This window comes from Dermochelys coriacea, chromosome 15 (assembly GCF_009764565.3).
Source record: "Dermochelys coriacea isolate rDerCor1 chromosome 15, rDerCor1.pri.v4, whole genome shotgun sequence".
Classification (NCBI taxonomy): Eukaryota; Metazoa; Chordata; order Testudines; family Dermochelyidae; genus Dermochelys; species Dermochelys coriacea.
Window position 1 is genome coordinate 27,911,679 of NC_050082.1, and position 17,967 is coordinate 27,929,645.

The following is a 17,967-nucleotide window of genomic DNA, read 5'->3' on the forward strand; positions in this document are numbered from 1 at the left end:
GTGAAAAGCGACTCAGTGGCCCAACATGAAGGCAGTTATGGCTTTGATAACAGTGACTGCTACAGCCCTGCCTGTTGATGCATCTGTTTGATCGAATCTTTCTGGTTTAGGTATTTACCCAGTGCTTATGCAGTAAGTAGGAAGTCATCCCTTGGTACCTTCCTTTGTTCTTTCTTCGAGAACCAGACCACTTTGGGATTTGTGCTGATTCGGCTTACTAAAAACCTCACAGTGGACCAGATCTGCAGTGCGTGAATATTGGCGTAGATTCACTGAAATCAACAATCTGACTTGATTTACGCCAGCTGTGTATATGGCCTGGTAGTTGTACATGCTGGTAGACCAGTAGCTCGTCAGGGTGTTCTGTTTAAAACCCCTGAAGTGCCGTGGTTAAAACTGAAAGATGAATGGGAAGAGGTAGCACAGTCATTCATTTCCTAAGGGAGCAAATCTGATGGTCCCAGATCATTACTTGAGTGTATGGTAGATTACATCACATTATTCTCCTCATACTGTGGCTTGCGTTTGTCAGGACTAGCAAGAAGCTCTCTGCTCAAGGAAAGAGGAAACTAATGTTCAACTTGTGCAAACTCATAGGCGTAAAGTACAACTGGCTGGAAATTTTTCATCTAACTTTTTTTGACCAAAAATGCCATTTTCGTCAAAACGGAAACTTTTAGAAATCTATTTCTGACAACATTTTGTTTACCAGAACACTTCATTTCATTTTGGTTTTCTAAGGTCAAAACAGGATATTTCAACACTTTCAGAACAGTGGGTTTCATTTTTCATTTTGAAATTGAAATCATTTTTTCTATTAAAAAAATTGCAAGAAGTTTTTAACAGGTTGAAATTGGAATGAGATGTTTTGATTTTATCAAAATGTTTTGATAGTCTCAAAACTATTTCTTTTTATTTTTGAATTTCATTTCACAGGAAATTTCAGTTTCTTTTGTTTCCTTTCCATTTCAGAATGGAGTCATTCAAAATTACAGAATTTCTCATGAAATGGAAAAATCCAGTTCTCGCCTGTGTCTAGTGCAAAGGAGCATCATTAATGGGCGCTGGACATGCTGTCCCTCATGCCCAACTGTGAACACTTCTGTTACCTGGATATACCACCCTGGCCTAAAGAGCAGTGTTGTTGAGACACAGTGCCTGGACTGTGGATGAAACTGATATTCCATCTCTTCCCCCCTTCCTTTAACTTAGAACAAACTTAGCCAAAAATATTTTAACCATTCCCCCCCATCTATTTTTTAAAATCAGAAATTCTTAAATTTTCTACCTCATGAGTGGCTGCACAGCCAAGGTATAAAATATAATCTGGAGTCTAAGCTGTGCAAAGTGAATTCTCGTGATGTTAGGTTTCAGAGGACATTTAAAGCTGGAAGCATCCTGTTTGAACAAGATCTCCAACCATTGTTTCAGATTTATGGAAGAATTAGCACTGCTGGGTTCATTTCAGTATGGCTCTACATTACATATTTATGTGCCAAAGTGAGATTTATTGTGGATTAGAATGACAGAAAACGCATCAGCAATATCTAAATGTTCAGTGGGAAAATACCCTTTTTTTTTTTTAAAGACTCCACTGTATACATTTCCTGTAGCTTCTCTTAACTTGGCTGAGGAAGATGATCCAATATTTATCTTACTGGTGACTTGCAAACTCTGTTTATTTTTCCAGACAGTCTCAAGAGTCAGCCATGACAGACACGATGTTTGGCAGCAGTACTGATCGGTGGATGTGTCCAAATGACAGGCCGATGTCCCTCAGAGCCAAAGCCAAGTAAGGGAATTCTTGTTTGTTTCTTTGTCAATCTAGAATTGTTTGTGGCTAAAAAACGTATTGCTACAAAAATGTATTTGACATTTACATACAAAATTAGATTAAACAATGTAGATTCTACTCTGTTACACCAATGTAAATCCCAAGTAACTCCAGCTGTCAATCCGGATTCTTGTATTGTGTCCATCACCTTGGTGTCAGTACTTTTTGAAATGGGTGGTGTTGTTCCAGGTTTACTATTGCAGTTAAGATAGGAAGCTGGCACTGTGGCCTTGACCATGCTGAATTGTCTGTGAAAATCTACTAGGTCTATCACTATGTGGACTGGTTGCTGGTGCTTGTACAAGCATGTCCCCTAAGTCTGCTCAGAACAGGGGTACCTCATATGATGGTTAAAATGCCCGTGCCTGGTCTGCATTGGCACTTTTACCACTGTCCCGCACTGATGGAGCTGTGTGGATGGCAACAATGGTATGAGATTTTCAACAAATCCTCACACTTCAAGCACACCCTGTGTGTCTCTGGTGAACACTGACTTTAGATGCGTCCAAACAGGTCTTGCACTAGTGAATCCCATTTGTTACCAGACCTTAATAAATAAAAAAACAACAATCAAGCCAGTCAATTTGCTCTGGAATGAAATCCAAAGAATTTAAATGAATGGATGTGTGATGGATCTCTTATAAATATCAGGGATTTGTTTTTATTTTCTAATGTTTAGGCATCATAGCCGTTCACAGAGCTCGCTGTATTCTGTAGTGAGTTGATCAGAAATTAAATTGTTTGCTGATTAAAGCCCAGAGCCATATAAGTGACATTGCTTTTTATTTACCTGATCTCTCATTCCCTCAGAAAAGGGAGCCGTCTCTGTTTATAAAAGAAAAAGGTAAATTGGTGTTAATTAAATCTTTCCCGGGCTAGGAGATCATGTGGAAAATTTCTTTCCAAGAAAGACTTGGACCTGTTAGCCAAGTTCTTTTTCAACTTTTAACCTTCAGCTTTTTTTTTTTTTTTAAAAAAGTGGGGCATGGGGATTGTGGGGGGAGAAGAGTTTTATGATGGAAACACTGACTTGTATTAACCTACTGCGTTGGGAAAGTGAGCCTCGAAGATCAGTGTGAATGACTTGAGTAATTTTTAGGACGGCACTTTGTGTTAATTGTTTGTGGAAGAATCTGTACTGCAGTCAAAATAATCAACTACTGCAAGGATGGAAAGATTTGCCAAGAAAAAACAAGTTAAAGGTTGATAGGTTTAAAGGTTAAAGGATGACTGGACATGGGACCATGGCTACACAGAAACTGGATCTAATGGTCCTGAGAGTTTGGGAATATTTCGATTCAGGGCTTGTTCAGAACCATACAGAGTTAAGGCCCTCTTGCATAGGTTAGTGTTGGTGTTTGGCGCTAGGTCTGTACTTTTCTAAATTCAGGCCTGTTGGGCCCAGGAGTTTACTTGGGGCCTCTCTCTTTAGCAGTTACGATCTGTCCCTGTTCCTTTCCTCTGTGTGTTTGCTGCCATTGCTAAGGGCCATGGCCATCATGTTCCAGTGCCTGAGATGTGTTTGCCATTTCCCGTGCAGCCGGGTCTTCGGGGAAAGAGAGGAGAACGTGTAGCCTCTCCTGTGAGTGTGTGGGTGTGCGTGTGCAGGCGCCAGATGACTCACACCTGCTCTGATGCTTGGGCTCAGTACCTGCTTCTCTGCATCGGGTTCGGAAGGAGTAATGGGAACAGTCTCGAGAGAGCGACAAACTGTCAGTTAGAATCACCAATGAAACAAGAAATGATGTTACTGCTGCTAGAATGAGTTGTCGTCATTGTTTTTCTCACCTAATCTTTGTTCCCTCTCTTTTTTTTGTATGCCTTCCTGCAGTGAAAAGGAACAGTAAGTATCCTGCTTGCTTCCTGGTCTGTTGTATTTTGCTTGCACCTAGAGGCATTTTTATGGGCTTCAAAGGAAAGACAAGATGTCATTAAAAATAACAGCTTTGGGAAAAGTTGTCATATATTTTAAGCAACTTCAGGGAATTTTTCAAAAAGCTCTGCAGCATCCCCAAATGTCTCTGCTTCATCCCCTTGCTCAGTAGTGCAATGCAACTGTATCAGGCATACATACAAGCTGTAATATGTACATCCTTCGTGCCAAGGCACTTTACAGATCTAAGAGCTAATAACTGCATTAAATAATAGCACAAGTAGAGAAAAATGGACATGCAGAAGTAAGGGAGAAAAAAGAGAAGTCTTCACCTGAGATTTGAAGAGAGATGACGGGCCAGATCCCTGTGTATCGGTGTGGCTCCCTGGAAGTAAACAGACCTGTCTGCCATTGATTTATATCAGCTGAAGATCTAGCCTGCAGAGCTAATGAGAGAGATACAGGGAAGCTGTGCCAGATGGTGGGAGCTACAGAGGAGACTGTGTTTTTGTAGCCCCAGTGGCAAAATTGCATGGCTGGCTGGAGGATGAGGGAAGAGAATTGCTTAAGCCAATTTTTAGTCTCTTCCCCCCCCCCAATCCCCGTGCCATCGCCGTATGTATGAAAAATGATCTTGGCTTCTTGGCATTTGCTGTGAGATGTGCTGAACCTTCTGAACTGGAAGGGACCCAGATTTATTCCCCTTCACACACAGTCTTCTAGAGTTTACTGAGAGAGCACTCTTCTGAGTGCAATCTCTGGCCAGCAGTTCTAACCCAGTGGAGTTGTAAACCTGAAAGGGCCCGCCTCTCCTTTCACCTATGTGTAAATCAGGAGCAGCTCCACTAAAGCCAGTGTAGATCACCCTGCTCTTCATGGGTCTGAGATCTGGATCAAAACCATTCTCTCTTAAAAAACCTGAATCACTGCAAAAGTGCAAATAAAGCGAACCCAAATGCATTGAATTAGCTAGGATTCCATTTGCACAAATGAGCTTCTGTGATGCCCTTAGGACGGGGAGAGACCGAAATGAAATGCCCTGTGAGTGGGTTATTATTTATTCGTAGCAATTTGCCCTGCAGACTGTGGAGCAGCTTGATGAGCTGAAGTTAATGCTGGGGCCGGACTGAAGAAGCTTGTGCCAATGCAGTGGAGCTCACCCTTTGGGTGGTGCGGGGGCAGTCTGCCTTGGAGGCAGTGCTGTAAATGAATGCCTGATGATGTGGCTCACGCAATCAAGCCTGGTGCACAACAACTTGACAGTGAACTCCCTACTTAATCCGGTGGTGTTGATTGGAGAAATATCAGCTGAGTCACGGTTGCATTTGCAGAGGAACTGGATGCAGTAGGAGCAGCCTCCAAGACTTTTTTGCCACTGTATTGTCTCCCTGTTACTATTGCTTTTCTCCTATAAGATCTGAAGTAAAGCCCATCAAAGTCAGTGGAAAGGTTCTCGTTGAATACAATGGGCTTTGGATCAGTCCCTAACTAATTACAGGTTTCAGAGTAGCAGCCGTGTTAATCTGTATCCACAAAAAGAACAGGAGGACTTGTGGCACCTTAGAGACTAACAAATTTATTTGAGCATAAGCTTTCGTGGGCTACAGCCCACTTCATTTGATGCATAGAATGGAACATATAGTAAGATAAGTTGGAAGTTACCATACAAACTGGGAGAGGCTCATTAGCTTCTCCCAGTTTGTATGGTAACTTCCAGCTTATCTGTATGTATGTGTGTGTCTAGATATCTATATCTTACTATATGTTCCATTCTATGCATCCGATGAAGTGGGCTGTAGTCCACGAAAGCTTATGCTCTAATAAATTTGTTAGTCTCTAAGGTGCTTCAAGTACTCCTGTTCTTTTTAACTAATTACAAGCCACAATCTATAGGGTAAGTTACCCTTTGTAATGACATGCCACATTGATATCTGGGGTCAATACGCCATAGAACTTCTAAAAACAAGGCCCCTTCTCCTCCGCCTTAGTGCAACGCTACATTGCTGCTCAATCCGTCATTATTCTGATCTTGCTTTACTTTAACGCAGGACCTAGCCAAGGCAGTTTGACAAAGAAATAGAATAAAATGAGCAGCAGACATATATTACTTGTTATACCTGTGCAATGCTCAGGATCCTGCAGCTCATACATGAGAATAGGGAACATAGTGTCCAATTCAGATGTTGCAAGCAGTAGTAAGAACAATTTGTGCTATCTAGACACAGAATATTTTGCTGCCTGGCATGCTGTCTTTGCTTGGAGCTCCAGCTGCTGCTGTGTAGGGAGCATGAAATAATAGAAATGATTCCTGCTTGAAGCTGTTATGTTGCAGTCATCTATTTATATGAATCGGTTCAATTCAGTAGGTGTGTATCTATCTGAAACACAAATTGGAAATCACTATTGCCTAATCTCCTTAGTGGCATGTTGACAAATACTTGTTCAAGAGAGTTTCATATCCATGTTGAGAACGTTGCAAAGAAATCAGACGTTAGAAATCTGACACTGTTCATCATGAAAGAGAAACATTGTATTTATCCCTCAAAAACGACTTGGATGCTTCAAACACTTGCTATCTGTTACACGTTTTCATAGTCGCTAAACCATTCAGATGCAACTGCTAATTTACCCACCTTGTATCACACTTTGTGGGGAATGGCTGAAGACCCATTAGGATGGTTCTAAAAACAAAATCAGTCCTTGGCTCTAGAAATGAAATATTGCCTCCCCTGTAGTTAAATGAAACGTTGCTTGTGTCTTTCATACAGATACAGTCCCTAAGCAAAAAGAAAAGGAGTACTTGTGGCACCTTAGAGACTAATGCATCCGATGAAGTGAGCTGTAGCTCACGAAAGCTTATGCTCTAATAAATTTTAGTCTCTAAGGTGCCACAAGTTCTCCTTTTCTTTTTGCGAATACAGACTAACACGGCTGCTACTCTGAAACCAGTCCCTAAGCAGTTATTGAATTAAAGCACACAATACACGAATGGCCACTTTGGGATTGCTGGGTACTGGCATGTATTGGAAGGTTTTACTCATAGAGAATCTAGGAACAATCTCATTTAAGATCGTAAATGAATGCTTGTTTTTGTTTAGTGCTTTGCAGCCTACAAGTTGTGAGAACCTTGTTCCAAATATTGGTTTCAAAAACCTTGGGTCTCCTTGCTTCTCCTTTCACTTACACTGGTAGTAAATCAGGAGCAACTCTATGAAAGTGAATGGAGCAGCTCTGGTGTGAGAGGAGAATGAGGAGTCCTCTCTGTTCCCTTTCCTCACCTGGTTCTGTCCTATCCCAAATGCATGGCAGGAGGAGCTAGACCTACATCTCCACCAACAAAACTTTTCCTGTGAGGCTGTAGAATTACAGGGCTCACCTCCCTCTACACACCCCCCTCTTGCCCCTCCAGGAGCAACCACTGAAGTCTGACAGGCAGTACCCCTTAGATGTCCTTAATCTTAGGGAAACAAGCCCTCTTGCTAGCTTTCCCTTGTAAACACCCAAGAGAGCCTTTCTTCTCAAGGCTGGTATGAAATACATGTTTGGAACTGTAGATGTTAGTAGAGAAGCCTGCCTAAAGGAGCTGCGAGGGTCGAGGTTGTACAGCATGCAAGTCATGGCAATATTTAGCCCCACTTGTCTAGCAGAGATGGGTCATTAGCCAGCCAAACAAAATTGTTGTAAGGACCCAGGGACTAGAACCCACATCTGCATAGTCTGGGGGAGTTGATATTCTGACAGCACCACCAGGAGGTCATGCAGAGGCTCAGCCAGGGAGCACTCTGGAGAATAGGTCACAGGAAGTACCGCCTCTGAGACCCAGAGTGACAGTACCCTGTGGCCTCTGATTGGCCAAGTGCCCCTACTTAACCCCAGTGGTTGGCTTGGGAAGTTGTCTGGGCAACCACACAGGTTGAATGCCTGACTTCGCCTCATCTCCTGATCTCCAGTCTCTGACCCTGGCTCTTATTTATGGGACCTGGCCTTGCGATGCCTCCAACTCCAGCTTAGTGATTCCTGCCTTGGTGGCCAGACCTCAGTCCAGCTGTGACTGCTAGGCCAGACCACCTATGCCACAGTCCCGTACAATTGTAGTGGAAGTTACGTGGAGATACTCTAAACTACATGGTTAAGACAGGGGCTTGCCTATGGAAGGACTTCTTATGGACGATTTCCAGTGTTCTAGATTGTAAAGTTTCCGATTAAGCTGTTGTTTTCTTTTGGCATGCTGGAGGAGCCTTTGACTTGGAGATTTAGGCTAGATGCAGCCTTTGACTACTTGAAATGGTTCTAATTTCCTAACCTTGACATGGCAAATTCTCAAAGGCAGCTACTACATTTTTTCATGGCTAGGATTCTGGATGCTCAGAAACTCGAGTGTTTTTTGCATGTGCAAGTCAGGAAGTTGGCCATTCAGCTCCCATGTTTGGGTGCCAGAATGACCTTTTTTGTGTAAAAATGAGTGCTTGGTACCCCACTGCAAGACACACGTTTTGAGCCCAAACCCAGGATCTGAATCCCTGTAATTTTGCAGCTTGACTCAACCTCTGCCCAAAGTTTGGGTGGGGAGGGTGTCAATATTTGAGTATGCAAAATTTTGTGCCCTGCCCCTTCTCCAAGGCCCCGCTCCCGCTCACTCCACCCCCACCCCTCCGTCACTTACTCTCCCCCAGCCTCACTCATTTTCACTGGGCCGGAGCAGGGGGTTGGGGTGCAGGGTGGGGAGTGAAGGTTCCAGTTGGGGATGTGAGCTCTGGGGTGGGGCCGCAGATGAGGGATTTGGAGTGCGGGAAGGGGCCCAGGGCAGGGAGTTGGAGTGCGGGGGTGGGGTGTGGGCCAGGAATGAGGGGTTTGTGGTGCAGAAAGGGGCTCTGGACTGCGGGGTTTGAAGTATGGGAGGGGCTCTGGGCTGGGGCAGGGGGTTGGGGTGCGGGAGGGGGTGTGGGCTCTGTCTGAGGGTGGGGGCTCTGGGGTGGGGCTGGAGATGAGGGGTTTGGGGTTCAGGAGGGAGCTCTGGACTGGGGCAGGGGGTTGGAGTGTGGGAGGGAGTTCAGGCTCTGGGAGGGGGTTGAGGTGTGAGAGGGGGTGCAGGTTCTGGATGGCACAAACCTCAGGTGGCTCCTGGAAGCCGTGGTATGTCCCTCTGAGCAGCTCTAGGTGGAGGGGCCAGGCTGCTCTGCACAGTGCGTGGTACGCACTGCCCTTGCCTGCAGACGCTGAACCTGCAGCTCTCATTGGCCACAGCTTCCAGCCAATGGGAACTGCGGAGCGGGAGATCAGGGTGGGGGCAACACGTGGAGCTTCCAGGCCCCTCCGCCATGGGGCCGCCCGAAGGGACATACCATCGCTTCCGGGAGCCATGCGGAGCCAGGGCAGGCATGGAGCCTGCCTTAGCCCCGCTGCACATCTGACTGGACTTTTAATGGCCCGCTCAGCAGTGCTGACCGGAGCAGCCAGAGTCCATTTTTGACCGGGCCTTCCAGTTGAAAACCGGACGCCTGACAACCCTAGCTGTAGGCAAGAAGGAAGAGTTACTGCATTATTTTTTTTTTTCCTGGCAGGCTGTTAGTGTTCTCAAGTGCAGTAAATTCGTACTTATTTTCCTCTACCAGTGGCACTTGTAAATTCCATAGCTTTATCCAGTTGGTCCTGATGTAAAGAGGTTAGCTTGCCTTGATTTGCCAGGTACTTCAGCAGCACATATGCAGAGTTTGTGTAATTGACCTTCCCTCCCTCCCCTAGTACGCTTCTTTCAGGATTCATGAGTGCATAATCTACTGTGTTTCTCATAGGGTCCTTAGCTATTCTGCTGAATAGTGCAGAAGGGGGAAAATGTATTCTGGGGACCACAGGATTGAACATCCCCCGAGTCTTAGAAACTATGGTTAGACTTCATCATGGGGCCTTTGTTGGTACTTCTGTTTTATTAATGAAGAAGTTCAGTAGAATATTTAGTGCATCATTGAAGAGTGCATAAAATAAAGACTTTAAAAAAGATGTGTTCTGTAGTGATTGGAAAAGAATTGCTCAGCAGAACTTGGCAGCTTATGCAACACCAGTATGCTGATTGTGTTGGTATCACAAACGGAGTGGCAACTCAGCAAGATTTATGGAAATAGTTGCTGATGAACTGCAAAATGTCTATCATGGCTTTGCTTCTGGGCTGGACTAGGAAGAGTGTTACTGTATTTTTCTTGCATTATAAATTCATAGCAGTCTGTCTCCCCTCCCCACCCTCCCCTTACACACCATACAGAATGTCGGCAGCTGCTCATTCTGCCTTCATTGGCATGGAAGGTGTGAGCAATTTGTATTGCTGCTGCAGCTACCTTGCAGTCTGCTCTGGACTCTCATTCCCCTAGACTGCAGGCAGCTCAGCGGAGCGATCCTGCTTCTCTCGCCTTCTGTAATTGAATGGGACAGGGAGAGTTATTTGAAGTCTTAAGGCTGAGACAACGGGCTTGATTGGATGCTGTGGCTGTGTGATAAGAGACACAAACTATTTCATGGAGATTTGCATGAGTGAGACCCTCCTGACAGAGTCTGGAAGGAGCAGGAAATCTAGAAGGTTCTGTTCTTGGTTACCAAAGAGATGGGTGGAGCCCAAATCCTGGCTCTGAATCCCTCCTAGTGTTGACATGATCTGGCCCGTCTTTGTAATGTACCGAACCACCCCCCTGATCCAGATACCCTTGGAATCCTGATCCAAACATCAAAGCTTGGGTCCGTCTCTAGAGGAAATGTATCAACTCCCATAACAGTGGAAAAATAACCAGCTTCCAATACGTGGCTATTAGGCACAGTGCTCTGGGCTCTATGCAGACCGGCTGGGTGCAGGGTGGAGTTCGAGGCACTGATGTTTTTGACCTATAAAGCTGTATGGGTATATCTACACTGCAGGTAAACACTCCTGGCTGGCCTGCGTCAGCTGACTTGGACTTGAGGGCTCAGGCTGAGGGGCTGTAAAAGTTCTGTGTAAATGTTCAGTCTTGGGCTGGACCCTGTGTGCTGGGACCTCACAAAGGGGGAGGGTCCCAGAACCTGGCCTGAGCCACAGCCCAAACGTCTTCCACAGAAATTTTTAGCCCCGTAGCCTGAGCCCCACAAGCCTGAGCCAGCCGACCCGGTCCAGCCGCAGCCATGTGGCGGGTCCTTTATTCCAGGGTAGATGTACCCTGAGCGTCTCGGGACTTGTCTGCCTGAAACGACTGCCTTTTTCTGTGCTCGACCACCATTGGGAGAGCCGGCCAAATTAGTTTGTTTTTATGGAATAGTTTTCCATTAGAAAATGCTGGTTAGTCAAACTCAAGGTATTTTCCAGGAATGTGTTCATTTCAGCCAGAAAAAGTCTAAATGAACTGTTACAGCTTTCTCCTGTCAGTCATGTTTCATTTTGTTTGGATTTTTACATTCTAAACTAATAATTGTATCACGCTCTGACATTATCAGAATGAAACTTTGGACCTTATCGAAGGTCAAATCCCAAACGAGAGGTTTTTTTGGAATTTCTGTTCCACTGGAAATATCAACATTTCCGCTTTTCGTTCTGATTCAGAATGGAAAGAGTCAAAACTGTCAGAACTTTCCATAGAACAGAAGTTCTGGGTTGCGACCAACCCTAGTTATAGCCATGGTCCGTGGAAGTGCTTGAGCTGTGTCCCAGCGGTCTAGAGGGGAGGAAGCAGCTGTCAAAGCACTGTCTTTAAGAGCTTCTGAATGTGGTTTCGCCTCTTGCCCCTTGTTTTGAAATAGCCCTCGGCTGTTGCCTTCCACAGTGGGCTGCAAAGCGCACCTCTTCCCCCAGAGCTGTGGGGAAGGAGGAGTGCATTGAAGATTGCTGTTGGGTGCTTTTGGGATGCTTAATAGGTTTAAATTTTGCCTGTGTTTGCCTGTGATAAAAGCAGCCCTGGCTAGGTGCTCTCTCTTCTACCTGGCCCATATAAACTACTCCTGGGGGAATTCTGCGCCACTGTGCATGCACAGAATTCATGTCTCCTGCAGATTTCTTTGCTTCCCTGCAAAAAAATGACTTTCTGACAGGGAAGCAAAAGGAAGCTGCAAGAGCAGTCACACACCACTCCCTAGCTGTGCAAGTACATCGTTTCAGGCATCTGGAGCAGCTGTCGGAGAGCTAAATCACTGCAGGGCTGGGGACACCCCAGCGAGTGGCTCCTATCCTGATCCCAGCTCAGGGTAGAACAAGACTTCCTCTTTCCCTGCAAGGAGTGGCTGGGGCTGTGTCAGACCCACCCCCAGAAACCTCTCTCAGCTGCAGGAAGCTCAGCATCCGCCTCCCCCCTGCTTCCTGCTCCCATCGCTCCTCAGCTGCAGAGGGGAGGGGTCACTGTATGGGGAGCTGCTCCCCCAACTGCCATGCATACCCACACACCCCCACCAAGCCTTACCCTGTATACCCAGAACTCCCCTAGCCCTCCATACCTGAACCCCACCCCATTGAACCTCAACCCCTGCAACTGGAGCCCTCTGCGCCCAGACCCCCAACCCCACATCCTGACCACTCCTATTGAGATTTTTGCACTCAAACCCCCACTCTGATGAGCCCCACACCCCTGCACCACCCTGAGCCCCCACATCCACACCCCCACACCACTGACCCCTGCAATTAGCTGTGCTGAGCCCCAACCACTTTCACCTGGAAGCTCCTGCAGAGTCCCATTGCCCCTGCACCTGGAACCCTGGCTCCCCTCCAACGAGCCTCTGTGCATCCAGATCCCCTCACATTGAGCCCCTCCACACTTGGATTCTGCCTGGTTGAGCCCGCCTACCCCACACCTGGTGCAAAGGAGCAGGGACCCGGGTGATTCTGGGACAGGCCCAGGCCTTGTGCTGTGTCAGGTGCAGCCTCACCTCTGAGGGCGTGTCCCCGGAATCGGGAGTGGGGAGGCTGCAGGGTGATCTCCCACCTTCATGCACCTCCATGCTGGAGCCTCTGCATTTACTTCTTGACAAAACGTGCAGAATTTTAAAATATTGTGCGCAGCATTTTTAACGTGTTGGCGCAGAATGCCCTCAGGAGTAATCAACCTAAATAAGTAAAGAGCAGCTAGTTTGACTGAGTGGTTTGGTGGCAGCAGCACCATGCCCTTCAGTGCAAGAATCCGTCAGTGACCTGTTTTCCATTGCCAGTCAGTGCAGGTGTGTTCTATACCAAACGTGTGCTGAGCAGGCCCGGAGACTGAATTCAGCCTTGGTTATCTTGCTACCTGAGCTGTGCACCTCCTGTTGATTGCGCTTGGGCTTTGGGGATGAGTCATATTTGCACTGTGCCCATCAGCCTTCAAGTCTGTCCTCCCAACTGGAGGACAACATGTAGCGTATGTCTCTCCCTAGAAGGGCATTAACAGTGCAAGCAAGAAAAATGGTGGACTCCGTAATGGGGTGTTAAAGTTCTGTAGGATCATTTGGGACATCTTATGGGTTATTCACTCTCCAGTAAGTGGTCTAATAGGATCATCATTTTAACTGACTCGTTGGCTGAGATTCCTGAAGTATGATGCATCCATGTGCTAAAATACATGGCTTTATACTAGGGCTTGAAATTCAATGTAGGCCTTGGAACGTTTAATAAAATGTTGAGAGATGTTTTCCATTTAGACCTTCCCTCCCACCCGCCCCCCAACAGAGAGCTGAATCTGTGCTTGGTTATTTTGCAAACACGGTGACTCAGCTTACAGAGGAGATAGCTGGGCAGAAAGGAAATAGAACTGTAATCTCTCCTGATGCGATACCGGCATGTGAACTGGGAACTAGAGAACAAACTTCTGATCTCAACCTCTCTCTTAAAAGTCCACTTACTCCCATCATTAGCAGTTTTAGTGGTTTGTTAGCTCTTTCTGTGCAGAACATTAATATACAGAACTAACATGTTAGTTAATAAGACTACAAACGAAAATCACTTGGAAGCACTTTTTTGTGGGCAGGGATCATTTCTGACAAGAGAAGGAGGCCATTGTGTTGTTGCACAGCCTAGCTGACAAATAAGGAAAAGAATAGTGTATAAAGTGTAACTGGATCATTTGCTTAACTTGAAATTATGGAAATAGTTTTGGAAAGGAAATTGCTTTTCTCTATATGTCCAGGCCTCCTAATTGTTTTCCTTTTTGCAAGTGTTAATCTTTACTGGCAATATATTACTTGTTACCCACGCCCCTGTTAAATTTATTTTTTGTGCTCTGCAAACTGAAATAGAAGGACCTGCTAATCTAAAAATGTGACCTTCTGAAAACACCTTTAGGCAGCTTTTGGAAGGCAAAGATCTATTTGCATGATGTCAGCGCAGCCTGAAATAAATTCAGCATGAAGAATTTATTACAAAGCCCAGATTAAATAACTGGGGAACTCTGGTTAGAGTGGCACAGCTTCTGTCCATCCGTGCCTTTCACAGGCATTGGGACTGATCTGCCAAACCCTCATTCATTCACTTTGTGTTTCCATGGTGGGACTCGGTGTTGCCAAATCTGACTAGTCTATCATGATTAACCTGACTCTGGCCCCTAGAGTAGGCCTTTGCATGATTTTCAGGAAGCAAAATTGGGAGTGTGGAAGAGACTCCATCCCCACATCTTTCCCCTGGATTACAGGAGATTGTGCTCTAAACTGCAAGCCCAGAGTTCTTGTCCCAGCTCATCCACTGATTGCTCTTTAATATTTCTGTGCCCTTCACAACCCTCATTATTAGCTGGGGTCTCCTACTGTGACTTTGGAGGCTAATTAGCATTCACCCATTTCACAGGTAACATAACTGAGAGGTTGCACAAACTCACATCAGGAAGAGCTGGGACTAGAACCCCAGCCTCTAACATAACAGCATCATGTTAGCGCACAGATTGTGTAGTAGCTTTGTGTGTTGCAGTGGCCACCACTGAGAGTGGTTGCTGATTGGCTGGAATTTGTTGGAGGCGGGATTCTGGAGCTATAAAGCTTACCTTGGCTTTGGAAGAATTAGTTTGGCCAGGCAGCCTGGGCTGAGCTGGGGCTGCTAGTCCCAGCTGTGGAAGATCTAGTCATTCTGGGACTGAAGTGAGTTTGGAATAAATAAATACACCACCAGCTTGGAAAGATTTTTGACAAAGGCTTGCTGTAACTCTGGGGGGTATTTACTTTAGCTGGGAGCTATGAAGTTGCTATGGGAATCTTTGTAACTGAAGTTATTTCCTATGGGACCTAAAATTAAAAGAAGTCTACCACTTCCTCCCTCCCTCCCTCCCCCCACCCCCCGAATATTCTTAATGCGCTTGGGTCTCTTTCTGCCTCTTTCCCCTTCACAGTATCTGAGTCTTCCATCTATAGCTCACACACATTAGATCGCTGTGTGTGATACTGAGGAGGAGTGTGCAACAATCCGTCATGATGCTGCCCTCCCGTACACGCTCGGTACAAACAGCAACGCAAACAGGATTCACTTTACACATAAGCAGGGCAGAGAGTTGAATTCCACATACTCACTCCACAGGTGTTGCAAGAATCCCATGTGCATCAGCCAAAGAGTTTTTTCTCTGTTTTAAAAGCCTGCACACTGGGGTGGGTGTGTGTGTGTGTGTGTGTGTGAGGATTTTTGGTGTAGGTTGTTCACTTTTTGTTTAACAGCTGTCAGAAATAGCAGGGAAACTTGGTCTGATTTAACATGGAACATTGTTATAATTGGTGCCTTCAGTCTATAATTGGTGCCTTCAGTCCATCTAGTGATGGAGCGTTAAACATAATGAGTTAGGCCCTTATGTGAAAACATGCATGTGCTTAATTTGAAGTCCCATTGACTATTCCACTTGCTGAAGGATAAGTATGTTACAGGTTTCAGAGTAGCAGCCGTGTTAGTCTGTATTCTCAAAAAGAAAAGGAGGACTTGTGGCACCTTAGAGACTAACAAATTTATTTGAGCATAAGCTTTCGTGAGCTACAGCTCACTTCAGCGGATGCATTCAGTGGCAAATACATGTTCTCTGTGTATATAAATCTCCCCACTGTATTTTCCACTGAATGCATCCGATGAAGTGAGCAGTAGCTCACGAAAGCTTATGCTCAAATAAATTTGTTAGTCTCTAAGGTACCACAAGTCCTTCTTTTCTTTTTGAAAAGTATGTGGTAAGTGTTTGCAGGATCATGCCATCTGCCACTAAAGGGCCAGCTTTTCAAAGATATGTAGGTGCCAAAATATGCAAGTAGGTGCCTAGGGTGATACTTCCCAAGGGATTTCAATGGGAGTTAGGTTTCCAGCTGCTTAGATGCTTTTGAACATCCCACTAGGCGCCTAGCTGCATCTTCTGGTGCTTAGAGACCTTTGAAAATCTGACTCTAAGACCCCGACCCTGCAGTTGTTCTGTGCCTGCGTGAGGAGCTCCTTGACTTGGTGCGTTTGGACCCAGCCAGTAGTTCAGCAGCAGGATGTGATTTTTCAGAAGTTCCCTCCGTGACTAGGACAAATGGCTCAGCTCTGGGGGCAGGACCTTCAGAGCAGAGTGTAACAGAGAATGGGAATCTTTTGATAGAATTTTCAAACCCACTTGGACAACTCTAGATCCCAGGGATCTAGGTCTCTATTCATTTCTATAGGTTTTGAGAGTAATTTCTACAGGATCCTATGGGTTTGGGGAGCAATTTTCAAATGTGCCACAGTCCCCTTGAAAGTGACTGAAAATGTTGCCTTTCTCCTCCCCTCCCTCCCCCCGATTCCATTCTATAGGATTTTTAAACCTATAGTACCCTGATTCCCTCCATCTCATTACATTCCTCTGCTGTGGAAATGGGCTCAATTGCTCGGTATTTCTTTTGGCAGCGTGGTGTTTTAAATAAATGTACAACCCCCATTTTATGCCTGAAGTTTCTAGAATGGAGAGCGATGGGGACTGAGCTAACTTGTAATATATTTAGCAAATCAGCCTGAAAATTGGAGGAGGAATTCTGTAGCCACATCTTCTGGCTGGGAAGTTATTGAGCATTCAGAGCTGGGGAAGAGAATGCTTAGAGGAAGTGGGTTTAGTTGTTATAATAATAGTAATTTTACATTTACCATTTTGTGTTTCTGTCGTCATAACAGCAGAGGAATGTCAAATGCCTCTTGATTTCACAAAAGAAAAGTAAATGACAGTTCTTATCTCTAAGGGTTTCAGAGTGGTAGCCGTGTTAGTCTGTGTCAGCAAAAACAATGTGGCGTCCTTGTGGCATCTGATGAAGTGGGTGTTAGCCCACGAAAGTTTATGCCCAAATACATTTGTTAGTGTCTAAGGTGCCACATGGACTCCTCGTTGTTTTTATCTCTAAGAGGTTGACCCTAAGCCTAGATTTTATTCCTTCAGTGAATTTCAGACAGAGTTCTAGTGTTCTTTTCAAGGTAGTTTTTTCCCCAAGGTAAATGTGTTACCTAGGGCTGTGTAGTAATGTATGATGGGGTAAACATTCAAGGCAGCACACAGGTTAGCTGGGATGTGCTACCAAGCATGGGGTTAGAGCTGACTAGAGGACGACAACTCTATTTCGCAGCAACTTTTGAGGTTCCCAACTCTGTTTTTGTTCCGCATTGCAGTGAAAACAAACCCATTTGTGTGTGAGTGCCACATTCACGTCTGTGCTCCAACTAATTCAGAGCAGTTTGTCATCCAGATCCCTCTGATTCAGACAGAGCAGGGACATGAATTGGGATTTCTCATCACCTCTTCTCTCAACCAAAAAAACCTTTCTGCTGAGGAGGACGTCGTGTGACTCCCACACTTTCAGAATCAACAAGCTTCTCTTGTATTTAGGGTGTAGTACAAAGGCCCAGATTTTTAAAGGTGTTAAGACATTGCTATGCTCAGCATCGCAATGCCTAACTCATGGAGGAGTCTTAAAATCTCATTTCCTAAATGGATTTAGGCACTTAGGCATTGACAGTCAATGGGATTTAGGCACTTAGGAGATTTTAAGACTCTTAAATTAATTGGCATTGTTGCATTCACCATTGCAATGCCTTAAAACTGGGCCTGAATGCCTTGTGGGGGCTGCTGAGTGCTTTCAACTCCTGAGCCATGTCTACATGACGGAAATGTTCTAAAAATGTCCCTAGTGTAGACAAGACTGCTGGGGGAATTCAGTACATTGTAGGATTGGGCCCTCCCTTAGATATGCTGGTTGTCAGCTATCTGGGACCCACAGAAGATTATGATAGCCCATGAGTCTAGAGGATGGGCAGTGGCTTCTGGGAGGTTCATCTCCATGGGGACTGATACTTGACTAAAAAGGTCATGTACTGTGCTAGGTGGCTGAC

The 17,967-nt window shown here is 45.4% G+C and overlaps 1 protein-coding gene across 25 annotated transcripts in view; it reads left to right on the plus strand.

Moving 5' to 3' along the window:
- The window catches only part of RPH3A (rabphilin 3A), a 115,180-nt gene that overhangs the window by 35,151 nt on the left and 62,062 nt on the right, over positions 1–17,967 (plus strand). For 14 of the 25 annotated variants that reach the window (XM_043498112.1, XM_038373839.2, XM_043498121.1 and 11 more), the window contains 2 exons: positions 1,691–1,792; positions 3,666–3,677. In XM_043498112.1, coding sequence (XP_043354047.1) covers positions 1,710–1,792; positions 3,666–3,677 — 95 coding nt within the window. In that variant the 5' untranslated portion in view covers positions 1,691–1,709. The remainder of the gene's footprint in view (positions 1–1,690; positions 1,793–3,665; positions 3,678–17,967) is intronic. The other 11 variants (XM_038373840.2, XM_043498113.1, XM_043498128.1 and 8 more) reach the window with 1 other exon arrangement.